The following is a 19,168-nucleotide window of genomic DNA, read 5'->3' on the forward strand; positions in this document are numbered from 1 at the left end:
AAAGAAAGTGGTATATAGGGCTCCACCAACAGTGGGAAACCCACTTTAGGCCAGAATGCCAATGGATGTACAGACCAGTATCCCTGGGCACTAGGCAGAAGGGAGAAAATACCTGACCATTCTTCAATAATTTATGACTAGTTATCATTTGTCAACTTCCCTTTACTTTATCTATTAAGGCTCACAACTGAAACACAAACTTTTTATCAGAAATGTGCTGAAAGAACCAATGCCTCTTTAATTATCAAAATTGATTAATGCACGATCAAAAAGGGTTCAAATTCTTTCTAGCATATAAGTTTATGAACTATAGGCATATAATTGGAAAAAGACCACTATAACCTAATAAGAAGCCAACGATAATCTCATTATAATTTTTTTAATGTTACTCGAGTAATGTACTGCAAAATAAAGCTAACCAAAAGCGAAAGAACATAATTAGTTCATCTAACAAGTTCCCTTTTGGAAAAATTGTATCCCTAGGAACACCAGAAATCATAGCAGCACAAGTACTCCAAAAGGCTATCAGTACAGTCGTAAAAGCAAGAACAACTGCAGAAACACAATAAAAAGATTAGAGTAAACCAAATCGGTCTAATTAAAACAGTAAGAAAATATAGAACAGAATAATAGTACTAAGTAGAAAGGAGCAAAACAGGGGAAGTTGGAATAATATACCATTGGTCGACTATTTTGTCTTGCTCGTCTTCAATTGGGGGATAGCTTTTGCTGGAGGTGTCTATGGCTTGTACCTGTGGTGGATCCATCTCTCTCTCTCAAACAAGATGAAGATGAAGGTTTAGTTTTATGGAAATTTTGGATATTGAAAGGAGATGGACGGGCAAAAGAAAGGGCACGTGATAGCACTTCGATTGGGGGATGTTTGTTTGATTTGGTTGGAGGGCCAAAAATGGAAAGAAGACCAAAAGTCTTTCTACTTTCTGTTATTATGCTACAGCCTAAGCTACATGCTTTATTCTATCATTTTTATTTCTTTCATTAATGTTTCTCCACTTCTCTGTTGACCTAACTTTCCATATCTGCTCCAAACAAGGTTCCACTACGTGCCACCTCAATTTTAGCTTATTTTGTTTCATTGTTCAGTGCATCGTTCACTCCGTGTTCAATTTGTACTCACTCATCTACCTAATGAATTTTAAATACCAGTTACATCCTACCGCCGAAAGGGTTTCCTGTACTTCTCTTTATTCAAGTTAATACCACTTTAATTGATTTTTTGGTCTTCTTTTTATGGTCCATAACATTTGATTTTTTTTTTAGATATCAAGAAGGAATTAATTTATTTTTTCCAAAATTATCCTTGGAGTAAAAAGCTTATGAATATTTGTTATATTTCCAATGAACAAATTCAAGAAATAATAAAGGTTAATATGATCAATTTTATTTTTAATTAATATTAAAAAATGAATTCTTTAATATGTGTGAAAATAGTCAAAAAATCAATTAAAGTAGACCTGACGAAGTAATATTATTTATAATTACTGTTTAAAGACTTCTTTCTAGCACTATTCAGTTGGTCATACCGTTCACTTACAAGAAATTATATCAATTGACTTTGAAAATAGATGGTCTTAATTTTTTGACCTGCGCTTGCCTCATTGGCAAACCTTTAAGATCAAAAGTAAAAAATGTTGTCCATCAGGCAAGGGAGAGGCAATATTTGTTAAACTTGAAATTTTGCCTATGGGACAAGTGGGTCAAAAAATAACGGAAAAGGTCCAAATATACCCTTGTATTATACAAAATTGAGCACATTTGCCCTTCGTTAATACTTTAGCCCATATATGCCCTTACCGTTACATAGTTGGTCCATATATGCCCTTTTTGAAACGGAATCCACCCAAACTAATTAGCTCTTTCGTTAATTGTACTAAAGTGTATTACAAACACTATTTCCTTTCTATTAGTACTTTTTCTTTACCTTTTTCTTTTATTTCTTCTTCTCTCTTTTTTTCCCCTTTTTCTTTCTCCCATATCCGAGTTTCTCCATTTTTGATGCCTTCTCCATTTTCTTCACCAATTTCACTTGACAAAATTCATGAATTCATACTAATTTAACTATCACAAACTCCACAGGTTCTTCTGACCTAAAGGAGATGAAAATTGTCGCAGAAATTCTTTCGGTGGTGTTAATTGGGTGAAAATAGGATATGGTTATTCGGATTTTGAAGGTTTTGTTCCCTTCAGATTTGAAGCTCCATGGTGAACAACACCTTCAAAATCTGAATAACCATATCCTACTTTCACCAAATTAACACCACCGAAAAAATTTCTCCGACAATTTTCATCTCTTTCTTTTTAGAAGAACCAGTGCCTTCTCGCTAGGAAGCTTTTGATAGTGTAGGTTTGATTTTTAGGAACAAAATCACGTGAAATTGGTGACGAAAATGGAGAAGGCATCAGCAATGGAGGAAATCGGATATGGGAGAAAGAAAAAGGAAAAAAAAGAGAAGAAAAGAAAAAAGAAGAAAGAAAAGATAAAGGTAAAGAAAAAAAGTACTAATAAAAAGGAAATAGTATTTGTAATACGCTTTAATACAATTAAAGAAAGAGCTAATTAGCTTGGGTGGATTCCGTTTCGAAAAGGGCATATATGGATCAATTATGTGACTGCAAGGGCATATATGGACCAACTATGGGAGATCAATTATGTGACTGCAATATTAACAAAGGGCAAATATGTTCAATTTCATACCGTACAAAAGGCATATTTGGACCTTTTCCGAAGAATCAATACTGACACCGAAGTATCCTATTTGCGCAAATCACCCGTTTACTTAATCCTTTTACTTCAGGTTTCGTCTTGAAGTAATAGGGAACATGATGACATTTGACAAAACAAAATATTCTGGCCTCTACACACGAGTAGCAGTGCTTCAAGTTGCACAAAAACGACCATTCCATACACCATAAACACTAGACATGCTTGTCAAAATTTAAAAGAAAAAATGCAGAGTACGAGATTCAATAATGAATTGTATAAATGGTCAAAGCATTTCATTTTCTTTTGATTGTTGTTGAAGCTCCTCCTTTGGAAGTCATTACAGAAAACCTACTTCTAAACTCCAAGGTCTGCAGGAAAAAGACTTCCCTGGACGATAAAACTATGTTCCTCTCAAGGTGTAACATATTGAGACAAGGCGGAGTACCTACTGGCTCCAACTCGCTTTTCGCCTGCAAGCTATCTGTAGAGCACGTGTATAAAGGTCTCCATTGTATTCACAAATCCAGCTCTCATGGAAAGCGACACCAAAAATATGTCCTGCTACTTCCATTGCAAAATCAGTTGACGTTTCGTAATTGCACCTGGTTTTGGTAATTACTTACATTTATAATATGCTAACATCAATACACCGAGCAGGGTAGGAATTAACTGGGGACAGGGCCATAGGAGTTGAACGAGCGAAATGATGGGGCTCCGATGGAATCGATGACACACAGTTGGCCTGTCCCAATTGCACATATAGATTAAGTGTCCAGGCATGAAGAAATGCCCATATCAAGGATGTGTTAGCCTAAGTATTCCACCATTTGGAATGTAATTTTCACTTCATTGACAGTTCTTTTGAGAGCTACCTCTCTAGAGATAAACGCCCTTGGTCAAGATTGTATGTTGTCTGCTCTTTTTGAGAATTCAACTTTTCCTGTTACATTATATTATTGCATTAAAGATCATAACTCATACACCATAAAAAAGAAAAGGAGGAAGAAGAGCTGGAGAGGAGAGGAGGGGAGAGGAATTGAACGTACTTACTTTGATTCGTACTCCACCAGCTGGTTTGAGGAAAGAAGGAACATCTGGCTGATGAGAGATTCTCATAAATCGATGTTCTAATAACATGCTGGCCGAGGGCCTCTCCGCTGGGTTCCTACAGAAACACCAGCGTAGGAAATCTTTTCCTTCAGGTGATAATGTTTCCGGTATTGGAGGTGTATCTTTTAGAACCTTGAACATGGCTGCAGCCTGCAAAATGGATATGGTTAATGTGGTGCAGCTCTGTATAGTCAGTCTGACATGTTAATTTACAAATTAAGCCTGCAAGAATAGGAGATAAACTAGCATTCGACTTATTCGACTGTTGTAAGATTTAGCGTCCGTTTACGAGATCATACATTTGAAGAAAACTAAACGTTGAGTTCTGATTAGTGATTGGAGTAAAATTAAAGGATGAAAGAAACTATTGAACTCTGTGCTTGAGAGCAAAGACACAAAAGGAGGGGCAATTAGACGAGTTGCTTGACTTTATTGGTTCTATGCAGAGTCAGTAATGTATCTCTGCAGATCTTACTAATAAAATGAAATTACTTACTGATCCATGAAAGAAAGTCAAATATTTGTTTAACACCTATGAATTGGGAAACTATATGGACCCATCTACTGCGAACCAAATGAACCCAAGTGTAGTGAAATCGAACAAGCTCCTCGACATGATGCAAAATATAGTAGAATCAGTCTTAATGAATGTAATTACAACTACGAGAAAACCTCCTTCTCACTCTAGATAGGGTTGCACGTGAACCTACAGGAGCATGCAACAGAAACGCATGTCTTTCAAGTAAGATTGCATGTGAGCTAAGCATGAGAAAACCAAAAGAGTATGTGTGAGCTAAGCATGAGTGAATCAAAGTCCTTACTGCTTCATATTCACTCCAAGGTGGTTTGCCATTTAGCATTTCAATTACAGTACAGCCCAAACTCCATATGTCAGTAGCAAAGGCGAGATCACTGTTAGTATCCTTCTGCATAACTGACTGCAAAAGCTGCCAGGTAACAAAAGGTATAAGCATGAGAGGTAAGAGAACGTAATCAGGCAGAAGTAATGTTTCAAACAAAGCACCTCAGGAGCCATCCAGTAAGGACTTCCCTTCAAGGAGAGATTAGCTGCTTGCCCATTAAGCTGCATAGAAAGAGTAAAGGTTCAAGATCGAATATAAAACTAGCAAAAATCAGCAGTACAACACAGTCAGTGTAAGTTATAAAGGTTAAAAGAACTGCAAGCTTTACAACAAAACAGATTAAGTATCCTTGTTATAACTGTTATAGTTGCCATTCTAAACATTAATTTTCCTACTGGGGTTGTTATTCTAGTCATGAGTGTAGTCAAAGTGATTGGTAATTCTACATTTACTGGCTTCCAGGAATAGGGAATCTCCTAACGACTTGTTTACTTCCATTATTGAAACAAAATGAGTATACTCCATATTTGAGTTGAGAACTTACATGCTTAGCCATCCCAAAATCTGCAAGCTTTACAACCCCATAAGCATCAACAAGCAAATTAGCCCCTTTTATGTCCCTATACATGTAAAAATTTCCAATTTGTTCTTCAGAATGTTCTGTATAGTCCTCATCATAAGTGAAGTCTCAGACTGTTACCTGTGAATGGTTTTTTTGCTATGCAAGTAAGCCAATCCACAAAGAATATGGCGAGTGAAATTCCGTACTATGGATTCTGTAATTGCTCCACAATGGTCATGGATGAATTTATTGATAGAACCAGGATGAACATATTCCAGATAAATGTAAAATCGGTCACCAACCTGCACAATCAAAGTAGTAAAGACTCTCATTGAGAACAACATGCTCAGATGGATATATAACTTAATTGGAGAATAACAATTAGTACTTACTATTTCACTGCCGTAATACTGGACAATATTTGGGTGCTTGAGTTGACTGAGAACATTAATTTCCTATACCAACATAAAAATTGGAGAAAATTAGAAGTCGAAACAATTTTACAATAGAGATGTTTTCATGTGCTCATGATAGTGCTTGGCGGCTGCTATCGAGATGTATTCACATTCAAGTATTCATACCCAATGTGCTTGCTACTGCTGCTTTGAACACACAATATAAATTATTATTCTTTTAAAATAGAAGGAGAACATGTTGTACTTGTTTATCATTCATGTCACTAACTCATAAATGTGTAGAAAAATCTGCAGATAAGAAGCTCCACAGTAAATATTTGAATCAGTTGCAACAGATAGAGAAAACAATTTAATGATGTCACTATGAACAATCAAAATCAAGACACAAGTATAAGTATTAAAGGACTAAGAAACGAAGAGAATGAAGGAAATATAACCTGCTGTAATTGCCTTATGCTCTCAGCAGATTTTGGGTCATCCGGTAATAATTCAACTTCTTTCATTGCACATAAAGCTCCAGTCTCTCTGGTCAAGAGCAAAAGCCACCGGGCAACATTTAGAACTACACGTGTATGGACGAGAAGAAACAAACTTATATGCAATGAGATCTATTTGCAAATTATACCTGTTTGATGCAACATATACACTTCCAAATGTCCCACGCCCAATAAGCTTCCCTTTTTGCCATTGGCCTTTGATTGGCGTCAGCTCTGCGTTAGGGGAAACTGGTGGAATTGCCGTAGGCTGCTGTGACGGAGTGACACTTAAAGGAGGAAGTGGTAGTGGATGGACATTACCCTGAGCACTACTCTCACGGCGTGCTGAGCTCTCGTTTGGTAATAAGTTATGCAAAGGCGATGTAGATCCACTTGCAATCTTTCTACTCCTCTGAGGACTTGCTCTTGGACTATGATGAGGAGAATTATCAACACTAAAAGCATTTTTCTCCGGAATAACTTTGTAAGAGAAACCTGGATAATGAGGTGTGTCCGATGGAGGCATCTCCGGGGCAGAACAAACTTGAAAAGCACCAGGGAATGCCATGCAATTGGGATTTAAAAAATCCTCAGCTTTGAGCGGGCTGAGTCCAGGACTTGCATAAGGAGTGGTAGGAGCACTAATGGGCGCACTGATCCTGATATCAGAGACTCTATCAGTAACATGCAGCTTCTGAGGTGTCTTCCTAGACAATCGACTTCCCAAGTGCTCCTTTTTCTTCTTTCGAGCATCTTGGCTTGATAATCTGCTGAAACAGGATAACAGAAGAACACAAATACAGTGTCAATATAATCCAAAACTTACACGAGTTAGCCAACTGAATGACCAATTCCATGCTAAGAGAAAGCAGAATGTCCTTCCAAGTTATCTCTTTTTTTTCCTCTTATTTTGCAAATATCTGAAAAGAGAAGAAAAGCAAAAGTGCAAGATAATCTGAACTTCAATCATTTTTCATGGAAAATGCCACTACCAACAATGAGTCGAAAGTGGCCCATTTTGCTGAATGCTGACCCCAACCCCAATCTAATCATTGAAGGTCAGAGTATCCTTTCCACTAGGCTACGTTTCAGTGTCGAATCTATTAACTTCAATCCTTTCATCTCCAGCATTGGTTTCTTTTTCCTCTTTTTTGGAGGAGTTAAGATTTATCCATAAACTAGACCATCCTCTCTAATTCAAGAGTTAATAACCATGAATTTTCAGCTCTCTCCTCGAAATGAGGAACACTATAAAAAGTCTAATTTTATAAAGAAAACCGAACACTCCGTATTAACGTAACCTGAGTTTTTTCAAAAAAGAAACACAAACATCCAATTCGGGATTCACAAGTAAAAACAAAATAAATAGGAATATAATGAGACAAGTAATAATCTAATCCTATGTGAAATTAAAGCAAAACTAAAAAAAATGTTGAGAAAAAAGATTGTATACCTTCCATGGGACGCTACACCATCCTTATGTGTATCCTTATCTCTTTCCTCTCCAGTTTTATGATGCGAATTATGCGCGTCTGTGGGGGACGGCAACGGAACGCTGGGTTCATTCGAAACCGCAGCATCGGCGTCGTGGCGGAGCAACAGCTGGAGTTCCGGCAAAGGCAAAGGTTGCGGAGGCGGACGACGGTCGGAGGAGGAAGAACATTTGGAGGACGACAAATTCTCGTTTTCTGAATAGTGCGAACGCCAGTCATCGACGTCATTCTCCGCGAGGTTCTGGAGTTTTTTGGCACGTGCGTGACGGCGTCTGCGGGCGAAGAAAAAAGCGGATTTTAAGGGGTAACGAATGCTGCCTCCTCCACCGGAGGAGGCAATAAGGCTATCGTCAGAGTGTACTTTGGATGATAAAGAGGATGAAGAGGAGGCTGATGATGAGGAAGTTGAAGATGAAAACGCGTTCTGCCACCAACGCATTGCCTGTTTTAGTTGTTGTTATGAAAAATATTACACAATGCATGGGTACGCGCGCCTAAATTAGGAAATGATAATACTGTACAAACCTGGGTTCAGGAGCATGGTTTTTATTTGGAGGAAGGGAATTAAAGGTGGGAAACTCGCCGGCGTCGTGTTCGTCGGCGTCGGTGGGTTCCCGGAAAAAGTTTCTAAAAGGAGGAGGGAATGGAGAGTTTTAAGGAAAAATGATACGAAAAGGACAAGAAGAAAAATATCTCCATCCTGAGGTCAAAATATAATACCCTCCTCTTCCCATTTCTATTCTTTCTTCTTCTTCCTCCTCCTTTTATTCTTTCTTCTAGTACATTTCTGTTTTTCCAACTTTAAATAAAAAAAGAAATACTTAATAGAAGATGTTTATTTTAATAAAACTTACAATAATTACATCATTTTTCAATATTCTTTTGACGGTGACAGGACCAACACATTGGACCCACCTCTTTGAATCTTTGAATGATTTGGGTCTTTTCCTTGTTCTTTGTACATTTACTTGTGTGGTACTTTGTTTATTACATTTCATGTAACAGCATTTTATTAAATTCAAAACTAAAGATACTAATTAAATTAGAAAAAAATATTAAAATAATAATTAAACAGGCTAGTATGTTATAGTTTAAATTTTTTCAACTTGTATCTCAAATTACTACAATTGTAAAATATAGGCAAACACTTTAATAGCCTGTTTGGCCAAGCTTCTCAAGACAAAAAAAGTGTTTTTTTTTTCAAAAGTACTTTTTTCCTAATTTGAGGTGTTTGGCCAAGCTTATTTGGGAAAAAAAGTGCTTTTGGAAGAAGCAGAAGCAGTTTCAGAGAAGCAGAAAAAAGTAGTTTCTTTCCAAAAGCAGAAGCAGTTTTGGCTTTTCTTCTTACCTAAAATACCCTTAACAAAATATAGTATATACCAAAATAACCCTTAAACCCAATACTTAGGATATTAATTTATAAATATTTCTTCTTATTTTTAGGAAACTTTCTAATATATAGTGACTTTAGGAGTGAATGTTTTTATATTTGTTGAAGGAATTTTAATATATTTAACTTATATTAAAAGAATTAAGTACTTTTTAATTTTATTTTCATATTTTACTTAAATAAAATGAATTTTTTTAATTATTGCATGTAATAACAAAATTTTGATATTATTTATTTACTTATAATAATTATTAAGTAAATCTATTCATGTCCTTATTCGTAATTTGACATTTAAAAGCACTTTCTAAAAAGTTTGGCCAAACACAAATTATTTTTCAAAAGTGCTTTTCAGACTGATTAGCCAAACACAAACTGATTCTCTCCAAAAAGTACTTTTTTCAAAAGCACTTCTCAAAGTAAGCTGATTTTTCCAGCTTGGCCAAACAGGCTATAAGTCGTTCTAAACCCCAGAGTAAAGTTATTGGGTAGAGGGAGTATATTAGGCTGGTATGTCCGTATGACCAATTTTAGCTCTCTGTAATATGAAAATTGTAAATACGACGTATCTCAGAATTTGTTATACCGTGGAAAAAGCACAGATCACTATTGGAAAGGACAGAATAGAAAAACATGCACAATAAAAGCTGTAATTTAAAGATTTCAATAGCTCGAAAGCAACGAATTTCTTAGTTTTTGCTAAGCCAGGTTGCTCTTATGGAAATTTCTTTCTTTCTTTCTTTTTTTTTTTGTCTGGGAAAATAGTTCGTTAGAAATTATAATGTTTGTGATTGGTTTTTCATTATTACCCTCAACCCAGTTTATTTATTCTTAGTTTTAAGATAACAGATCTTCCGTATATTAATTGTGCACACACCCCACAGGGCTTGTAAAGGACTAGAGAAATTGTGAATGTCACAAAATTTAAGAGAAGATTAACAACCAAAAAGCAAAAACAAATACTTTCTCCGGTCCAAAGTAAGTGATTTTTTGGCCTTTTTCTTGTGATCCAAAATAAGCGATTTTTTTAGATTTCAAGAATTAATTAATTATTTTTTTTCTATATTGTCCTTGGAGTAAATAGTGTTGGAATATGTGTTAGGAGTATTTATGTGAGATAGTAAAGGTTAATATGGTCAATTCCATTGCTAATTAATGCTAAAAGATAGATTTTTTAATCTGTGTGAAAACATCCAAAAAATCACTTATTTTGGACCGGAGGAGTAAGGTGTTTTTCGTTTTTCCTCTTAAAGTACAGAACGTGTTTTTCATTTATGCTTATCAAGCATTTCAACGATTTATTTCGGCATCTATTTCTCAGGAAATTGCAAAATCTGAAAGGGACAAGATTTGTACGGAGCAAGGACTTGGAGTAGACAAAAATTTATATGAAAGTCAGCACAAAACAAACCAAAACATGCCAGCGAGATAGCGCGGCTTCTGTGTTCCCGCTGGCCTGTCCTTTTTATATTGATTTGTGAACAAGTTATGCTCAAGAGTCGGACTCAAGATTTAAAAGTGGGAGTTGCACCATTATCATTAATGTCAATTTTTTTTTTTTGGTATGCTGAAGTGGGAATCAAATGTCTTGTTCACCCAAATCAACCAATGCAGGTGTCATACCTTTGTAGTTTATGGTGCCAATTCAAATATATACCCAAAATAAATACGCACATTTCTCCCGAGGTTATCGAGGGCCGGTGGCCTCCTACCGTTGGGGTGAGTTCGCCTCTAGTTATACTGAAATTATATTATAGTATTTTACATGAGTTAAATATTGAAGAGATTATTTAATCAATATATAATTTTATTAAGAGTTAATACCATCAAACTTGTCTAAACTATACAATATTTGTCAGTTTCCTACCTAAACTATCGTTTGTCCCTGAAAACTCCTTGAACTATATCTCTCTTCATAATAACCCCCCCCCCCCCGTCTCATCCTTACTAGTGCGTATGATACACACTCTAAATAATTTTTAAAACCTTCCATGTGGCAATCCACGTGGATATTTGATTGCGTTAATCTTAAAAACATGCTTAACTAATATATGTTAATCTAATTACGTGAAAAAAATAAAAATAAAAAGGGGATTTTGTCCGTATTTAACTCTCAAAGTATGGTTGTGTTGCTCTCATCGGAAAAATTCTCTCATTGGGAATGAGAGACACCTACTCTAAGTAGCAATTCTCTTCATTAATCAAGGTTTTTACCATCAATTTCTCTATCTATTGTTGTTGCTACTCGAAATCGGGATTATATCTAGGGTTTTGTAATTGTTTATTGAGATTTTAGATTTGTGATTTTTATCAGTAGAAGAAGAAGAACAGAAATAGAGAAGACGAATAAGTATTCAAATATTTGTTGGGTAAGAAACAGAGAAGACGAGTAAGAAATATTTGTTGGGTACCATTGTGTTTTGTTAAAAAGGTTTTATGCATTTTCCTTTTTGTTGAGGATTTTGTGTTCCTTCTTTCAAATAAATTTGTGTAAGAATGAAGGATGGATAAAATGAGAAAGATAAGAAATAAACTCAATAATAACAAGAGAAAGAGAATTTCAAATGGATTAAGATGAAGAAATAGAGAAGAAAGGTGAAAAGATGGAGAAGAAAGGTGTGATATAAAGAAAAAGAGGAGAAAATATAAGTTTTGAAAAAAGGGGGCTAATTAACTCTTAGTTGGGTAAATTGCAGGGTGCCCTTTTTTAACCTGTAGCCGCTTTGTCTTTATGTTTGTACCCGTACCCGTTTTTATGTGAAAAGCCTTTTAAAAAGACTATTTTGTCCTTCTTTATTAAAAGACTATTTTCTCTCCAAGTATACGCTAGTCCTCTACTGTCTCTGTCTCTCTCTCCCGTTATTCGCGTTTTTTGATTTGTTCTTCTCTGAAATAAAACAATTTTCGTCGTTGTTTTGATTTTTCAACTGCTAGTCGTCGTTGTTCCCACATTACGATTTAATCACAGGTATTTTACGATTGGGAACACAATCGTTGTTCCCACATTGCATTAACTTTCTAGGTTTTATTTTACGATTTCTGGTTTTGGTTTTGATAGTCATGTATTTATGATTAAATAGTTTCTTAGGGTTTTAGTTTGATAAGTGCATTAGTTTTACTTTTACGATTGTGTTTTTAGGTTTTTTGAACGAGTTTTTATGTTGTTGATGAAAATTCTATAAATTCTTCAGTGATTAGACGTCCAAATTTTTAAAAATTTTGAGAGTTAAATAGATGATACTATTAAAATAATGATACCTTAGATAGGAGTTGAAGTTTTTTTCATGTTTTGGCATTTATTTTTGGATTTGAATTTGTGTTTTGTTTTTTGTAAAAACTACAGCATGTTTTTTTGCTGAAATGTTTTGTGTTTTGTAACTGGTGAACTTCAGCTTTAGGAGCTGAAGTTTTTGTTTTTGTTACTGGTGAACTTCAGCTCTAGAGCTGAAGTTTTTGTTTTGTAACTATCGAACTTCAGCTCTAGAGCGGAAGTTTTTGTTTTGTAACTATCGAACTTCAACTCTAGAGCTGAAGTTTTTGTTTTGTAACTGTTGAACTTCAGCCTTCTTAGAGATTGAAATTTTAACTGATCTTTTTGATAATGTCTTGATGTTATTTTTTGTATATTTTACTTTTTTTGAACAAATTGCACCTAAAGTACCTAGACAACCTAAAGCACCTAGACAACCTATAATACCTCCAGGTCCTTATGTCACTGCTCCTCCACCTACAAGACCAGAGCAAAGATATTTTGAGTTTCGAGATTAGTTTAACTGTAAGGGTTACTAGAAGGGGAACCACGATTTGAAGAGTTTAATTGTAAATTTCTTGACTCCTACACAACTGGATAAGCTTAATAATGGTACATTTCGATACATTATGGATATAGAGAATTTCAAATACAGCAAGAAGGTGGCTCATTGTCTGTGTCTTTCTAGAATATTCACCAATGATCGAGACTCCATTAGTTTCAAGATTTTTGGCCATGATGTTTCCTTCACCCTTGAAAACTTTCACATTATGTGCGGTTTGCGGATCACAACACATAATGTTGAAAAAACCAATTAATCGAGAGAGCAATATTCTGAAGCGCTATTTTGGTAAGTCCAAGGGTGTGATTTTGAAGGATATTCGAGATTTTATGACTCGGAATGAAATTCCAAAGAATGTTGTGAATCACATACACGTATGAGAGAGTGATGATGATGCTGTGAAACTTATGAAAATTCTTGTTGTAGAGTCTATTTTGTTTGGGAAAAAGACCGAGTCATTTGTGATGGAGGAGTATGCATCTATTATTGAAGATGATAAGGTTTGTGGTGAATATCCTTGGGGTAATGTGGCTTATGAGAAGCTCATTTACTCACTAAAACATGTATTGGACAAGCAGAACAAATTACGTTCAACTGAGTATAAACTTGGTGGATTTCCATATCCGTTATGTGCTTGGTTCTATGAGCGCTTCCCAGATATTCGTGAGAAGTATATAAGAGAGGATGAGTACCTTGATACCCCTCAGGTTCCCAGGATGTTACGTTATGTATGTGTGGGAGAGCCTAAATTTCCCGAACTTTTTGATATGTTCAGTAGTCATGAAGTAAGTTACTTTTTTTGTCTTTGTGTTAATATGTTGACGTATTAGTTTTTTTCTTCTCATAATATACTTTTTTGTATTAAACAGAGATATCGTAACTTTAAGGTATTGGAAATAATTCCTACAGAAGAAGAATTGAATTCAATGCCTTTAATTGGACAATCACCATGCACCCGGATTCGTTCAAAGGTACTTAACGTGGTTCCTTCAACTAGTGAATCATCACGTACTCTGAGTCGATCAAAAGAAGTGAATCGAACTCATATTATTGGTGAATCACCACGTAGTCGAAGTCGATCAAAAGAAGTGAATCGAACTCATTTTATTGATAAATCATCTCGTATCCAGAGTCGTTCTAACCATTCTACAACTGACTTTGATGACAATGAATTACTCGACACAATATGTTCTGTAAGTTTTGATTTGAAGTTTTTTGGTTTTGTTGTAAAAATACAACATATTTTTGAGCTGAAGTTTTCTTCTATATCTGAATTTTTGTTGTGTGTCTATTCTAGAGGTTAACGATGGAGGTTCAAAGGCATGTAGAAAAAGAAAGAAGCACGATCGTGAAAGAAGTTTTCAATAAGTTTAAAAAGGAGGAGCGATCTGCTATTGTGGATGCGGTTTTTATAAAAGTGAAGGTAAGCTAATTTATAGAGAAGTCTTTTTATTTTTGCTGATGTTATTCAGATTAATCATTGTTAGTAATTATTTTTCTAGGAATATTTCGATGAGAAGTTTGAACAGTTGGTTAAGATTATCAACAAATCAAATGGAATGGACTATGACAATTTTGATTTGAGTAACCATCGAGAATATGATAGGGTGAACGACTGTTACGAGCATCTATCGGATATTAATGTTGTTGATGATGCATCAGATAAAGTTGTAGATGTAAATGTTACACGTGAGGAAGCGGCTTTTGAAGGCGATCAACCGATTTGAGTAACCATCGAGAATATGATAGGGTGAATGTCTATTACGAACATCCATCGGATATTAATGTTGTTGATGATGCATCAGATAAAGTTGTAGATGTAAATGTTACACGTGAGGAAGCGGCTTTTGAAGGCGATCAACATGTTCAAGAACAAGTTGAAGAGGAACGTTCCAGTGCTGATAGATTGAGCAGAGATGGAAATGATGAAGCACAATTATCAACTGAGAATATTGGAAGCAAGCAAGGTGCCAATAATCAAGTTGTTGAGACTGAAGAACATACTGCTCATGATGCATTGCGTAAAGTCGCAGATGATAATGCTACACGTAAGGAATCGGCTGTTGAAGGCGATGAACATGTTCAACAACAAGGTGGAGAGGAACAATCCAGTGTTTGTAGATAAAGTAAAGATAGAAATGATGAAGAGTTAGCAACTGAGAAAGGTGCAGATGATCAAGTTGTTGGTACTGAAAAACATGCACCGAGTTGTGCTTTGGAAAGTGATATTGCAAAAGGTAATTTATTTGGCGATGGAGATCAAGGACCTGTTGGTACTTTAGAACTGAAAGCGAGTGATGTGTCTAGCACTATTGGGAAAGACGATCGGTATGCAGGAGCACTAGCTATTTGCAAAGAACTTCTAGGTGGTGATACACAGGAAATTGTTACTACAAGTATAAAGTGTGAAGTTTATAATAGTTCAATGATACCTTAGATAGGAGCTGGAGTTTTGTTTCATTTTTTGTGTTTTTTGTAAAAACTACAGCATGTTTTTTTTTGCTGAATGTTTTATTTTGTAACTGGTGAACTTCAGCTCTAGAGCTGAAGCTTTTTTTTAAAATGTCGAAGTTTTTGTTTGTGACTGGCAAACTTCAGCCTTCTTAGAGTTGAAGTTTAACTGTTCTTTTATAATATCCTGTAGTGAAATTTTCACTATAGGTATAAATATAAATTTTTTCTATGTTATATATATAGAAAAACTAGTTGATCAATTCCCCCTCTTTATGAATATGCAGTGGAAGTTGAAACTAGTTGTGCTTCAATTGACACAACTCAAAAACTCTCTGATGATGCTGAATTGAATGAAGGTAGAGTTGAGAAAAACCTTCCAGAGAATACTCCAATGCTCCTCGACGTTGGTTCACAATTGAATAAAGCTGGAAATGCTGATATCGTGAAAGGCATGTAGCCTGGGGAAACCACAACGGAAGACAAACATCAAGGTATTCTATAGATCATGAATTTATTATATTTGATCGAAGTATATTTTTTACAGTTTGAAATTTTACATACTTTATTTTCTTTGTTATGTTTTTGAATGATTTTTCAGAAAGACTCGAGGCAGCTCAAAAAGAATTTGGTGAGCTTATGCAGCTATATCAAAAAGGAGAAATACATATATTCACACATGTTGCCTCACAGACAGGTGTGAAGTGTGTTGGTATTATTTTATAAAATTTAGTCAATATTTTTTTTTGCATGAAGATACAGGATCTGGTGGAATGCAAACACTATCTGTGTTTCAATACTTAGACCAGATAGTTATTTTCTGTAGTTCGATTACAAACTGTTTTTTGTGTGTTTTGTATAAGTTTTATTTATGTTTATATTTTCCTTGTTTTTGCAGATCTCATCTGATGCATCGCAACTTCTTCCAAATCCTAAGAGAAGGAAGATTTCCAGTTCTCCTATGTGTGACACCAGTGATATCTCCAACTTTAATTTATGTTCATTTTCACTTGGTAGTACACAAGGGACTAATTCAGAAGGTAATTCTGCTGATGTTGTTGTTCGTGAAGAGAGATAAGAACATCGTGAACAGCAGGGAGTTGGTCAAGCATCTGCCACAATGGCTGTGGTTTCCCCCCTGCTGCTGAACAACAGCAGTTAGTTGTGACGGAACAACAGGAAGAGCAAGCAAAAGGAAAACCAGATAAAAAAGGGAAAAAGATTCGTATGGAGAGTATTTGGTTGAGATCTCCTTACGTAGTTCATAAACAAAAGCAAAGGGGTCAAGATTGGAAAGTAGGAAAGAATACACGAAGGTGTCCCTTCCATTATGTTAATCAAGACAATGGATTGATGCAAAGATTTACAGAGTGGTTGGAGATGGATGCTAGTGAATATGATTCCAATCGATTCAGATTAGCTGGAGTTGATATTGCAAAATCATTCTTTACCGAGCTTATGGATCCTAACTCTGATCTTGCGGATGAAGTAAGTTATTAAGTTTGTTTTTTAAATTGGTTTTCAACTGTATTTCCCAAAACTTCAGCTTATTTTTCATAGTAAAGTTTTTGTACTGTAATTTGAAAACATCAACTTTATTCATAGTAAACTGCTGAAGTTTTTTAGCTTATTTGCTAATACTTCAGCCTAACACTTCAAACTGAATATGCTTAAGTTTTCGTCATGCTGTTTGTAGTTTTGTAATGCATTTTTTCTAAACTTCATAGTTATGCATGCTGAAGTTGTTATTTCACATGTTATCATTTGTTATTGTTCATTTGCAGCATATTGAAGTGGGCATATATTACTTGCGCAAAGAATACTGCTATCACCTTCCAGGTTATCCAAAATCAAAATGTGCAGTAACAGATTTACTTTTTGATCAGTATATGACTAAGCTGGCTGGTATTCATCTTTCAGTATAACAGATGGAGATAATTAAAAAAATGAAGCAAAAGAGAATGGATGATCAAAAAAAGAGCAAATCAAAGAGAAAGAGGATATCCAAACAACAAGCTGAAGAAGAAGAAGCGGTTATTCAGCCACTTACAGACTTTAGTTGGTTTGAGGAAGAATTAACGAATGAAAAGGTGGCCAACTACATAAAATGCCTCGACCTTTCCTGTGGTATCTCATGGGCATCTGCCAGAAAAGTATTCTTTCCATTTCGACTTAAGCCAAGGATGGGCCAGACATCTATGCACTACTTTTTTGGAATTCTGGACGTTAAAGATAAGATTATATATGTGTATGATTCTATGGGCAGTGTAACATATGAACGTGCGCTTGAACATGTCAGAAATTATGCTCGGTTGATCCCATATCTCAAATGCTTGGATTTTGGGGCACACAATAGATTTTATGGGAAACGTCCTGTGGAATATTTTCAAATTAAGTGGATGAACACACCGTAGCAGACTAACAAGTACGTGTTTCGCATATGTTTTACGATGCATCTGATGTTTATTATTTTTTGCCCTTGTGTTAACTATTCTTCAATTTCTTTTTCATGTTCTTTTTGTAGTGTTGATTGTGGTATATTTGCTCTTAAGTTAATTGATATGCCGTTGAAGAAAGAAGATGTCTTCAATTTCGATCAAAGTCAGTCATTGACATTCATGAGAGAATTGGCTGCCAATCTTTGGGCTCATGGAAAGTGGAAAAAAGATAGCAGCTATGAAACTCCAGAAGAACAAGAAGGACATGATTAGGGATATTTTGAAGAGACTGTGTGTGAATTTTTTGATTAGAGGATTGGTTTCACATAATTTGGATTTTGTGAATATACATTAATTATTTTTTTAGTTCACTTTTGTTCATACAAATATGTTTGTGTCTTTTATCATGAATTTTAAGTACATTTTTGTTGAAAAAGCTTAAGCATGAAGTAAACGACTTCTGCTTTTTAAGCTGAAGTTTTGGATAAAAGTCATAACAAAAGTGTCGATTGTAGGACAAAAACTTCAGCTTATCAAGTGCTGAAATTTTTAGAAATACACTAAAAACTTCAGCATATTGGGTTGAAGTTTTTTGAAAAAGTTGTACGAAAAAACTATTGAATCTAACACAAAAACTTCAGCTTATCAGGAGCTGAAGTTTTTATAAATACACTAAAAAACTTCAGCACATTGGGCTGAAGTTTTTTGAAAAAGCTTTACGAACTTTAGCATGTGTTTCACCTATATCACCTACTTTTTGTGGCCTTATTTTTTACTATTTTTTTATTGCATTTACCACTTACTTGTTTTGCCAACTACTTATCTTGTTACATTCAATTTCTCTGAACAAAAAACAGTTAACAATCTCTTCAGCATTTATAGATATTAAATTGATTAGGTGCACTCTTTGGCTATATTAACAATCTCTTCACTTGAAAATTTCGTAGTCATCCATAGACTTCTATCATATTTCTTTAAATTTGTATTCAAAGAAAAACAAGAAAATGTTGGCAAAGACATGCTTATTGGGTGTAGCACGGAGTTCATGGAAAGCAAAGATAATGACGGAAAAGTCAAAATACTTCATATGTGAAGGAGAGTGGCCGATCAAAAACTTGAGCTCCAAGACAATTTGCTCTTTTTACTAGTTGATAAATCTAACTTTTAGGAAAAAGAGCAAATTTCCTAGGGCTCGAATTTTTGATGTGGCCACTTTCCGTCACATATGAAGTATTTTGGACTTCTCCTTCATTATCTTTGCTTCCTACGAATTCCCAGCTGCACACCAGTAAGCATGTCTTTGCCAATATTTTCTTTTTTTTTCTTATGAAAGAAGACGGGAGTTACTAAAAAAATCATAGTACTAAACTTCGTCAACCTGTGTCTGACAGAAAACGCTTTGGTGGAATTAAATTTGGTGAAATGGAGCGTGACT

At 35.1% G+C, this 19,168-nt stretch overlaps 1 protein-coding gene and 1 long non-coding RNA gene across 4 annotated transcripts; both read right to left on the reverse strand.

The window, feature by feature from the left end:
• Window positions 1–363: 363 nt before the first annotated feature.
• Window positions 364–1,083, reverse strand: LOC104229536 (uncharacterized). Its single transcript, XR_711654.2, has 2 exons — window positions 679–1,083; window positions 364–552 (listed from the first exon to the last, which is right to left on the reverse strand). It is a non-coding gene; the product is annotated as an uncharacterized lncRNA (long non-coding RNA).
• Window positions 1,084–2,980: 1,897 nt separating this feature from the next.
• Window positions 2,981–8,419, reverse strand: LOC104229535 (mitogen-activated protein kinase kinase kinase 5). Of its 3 annotated transcripts, none has more exons than XM_070168158.1 (10): window positions 7,606–8,419; window positions 6,302–6,922; window positions 6,114–6,201; window positions 5,653–5,715; window positions 5,399–5,562; window positions 5,243–5,318; window positions 4,860–4,919; window positions 4,657–4,782; window positions 3,772–3,985; window positions 2,981–3,665 (listed from the first exon to the last, which is right to left on the reverse strand). In XM_070168158.1, exons 1-10 carry the CDS (start codon window positions 8,082–8,084, stop codon window positions 3,622–3,624), a joined length of 1,935 nt encoding a protein of 644 aa, XP_070024259.1. In that variant the 5' UTR covers window positions 8,085–8,419; the 3' UTR covers window positions 2,981–3,621. The 3 variants fall into 3 exon arrangements, with proteins under 3 accessions (XP_070024259.1, XP_009780491.1, XP_009780490.1); XM_009782189.2 differs by having other exon boundaries at window positions 3,776–3,985; window positions 6,302–6,919; window positions 7,606–8,418; XM_009782188.2 differs by having other exon boundaries at window positions 3,776–3,985; window positions 7,606–8,418.
• Between the last annotated feature and the right edge of the window lie 10,749 nt (window positions 8,420–19,168).

The sequence above is a fragment of the Nicotiana sylvestris genome, chromosome 2 (assembly GCF_000393655.2).
Source record: "Nicotiana sylvestris chromosome 2, ASM39365v2, whole genome shotgun sequence".
In the NCBI taxonomy this organism is placed as follows: Eukaryota; Viridiplantae; Streptophyta; class Magnoliopsida; order Solanales; family Solanaceae; genus Nicotiana; species Nicotiana sylvestris.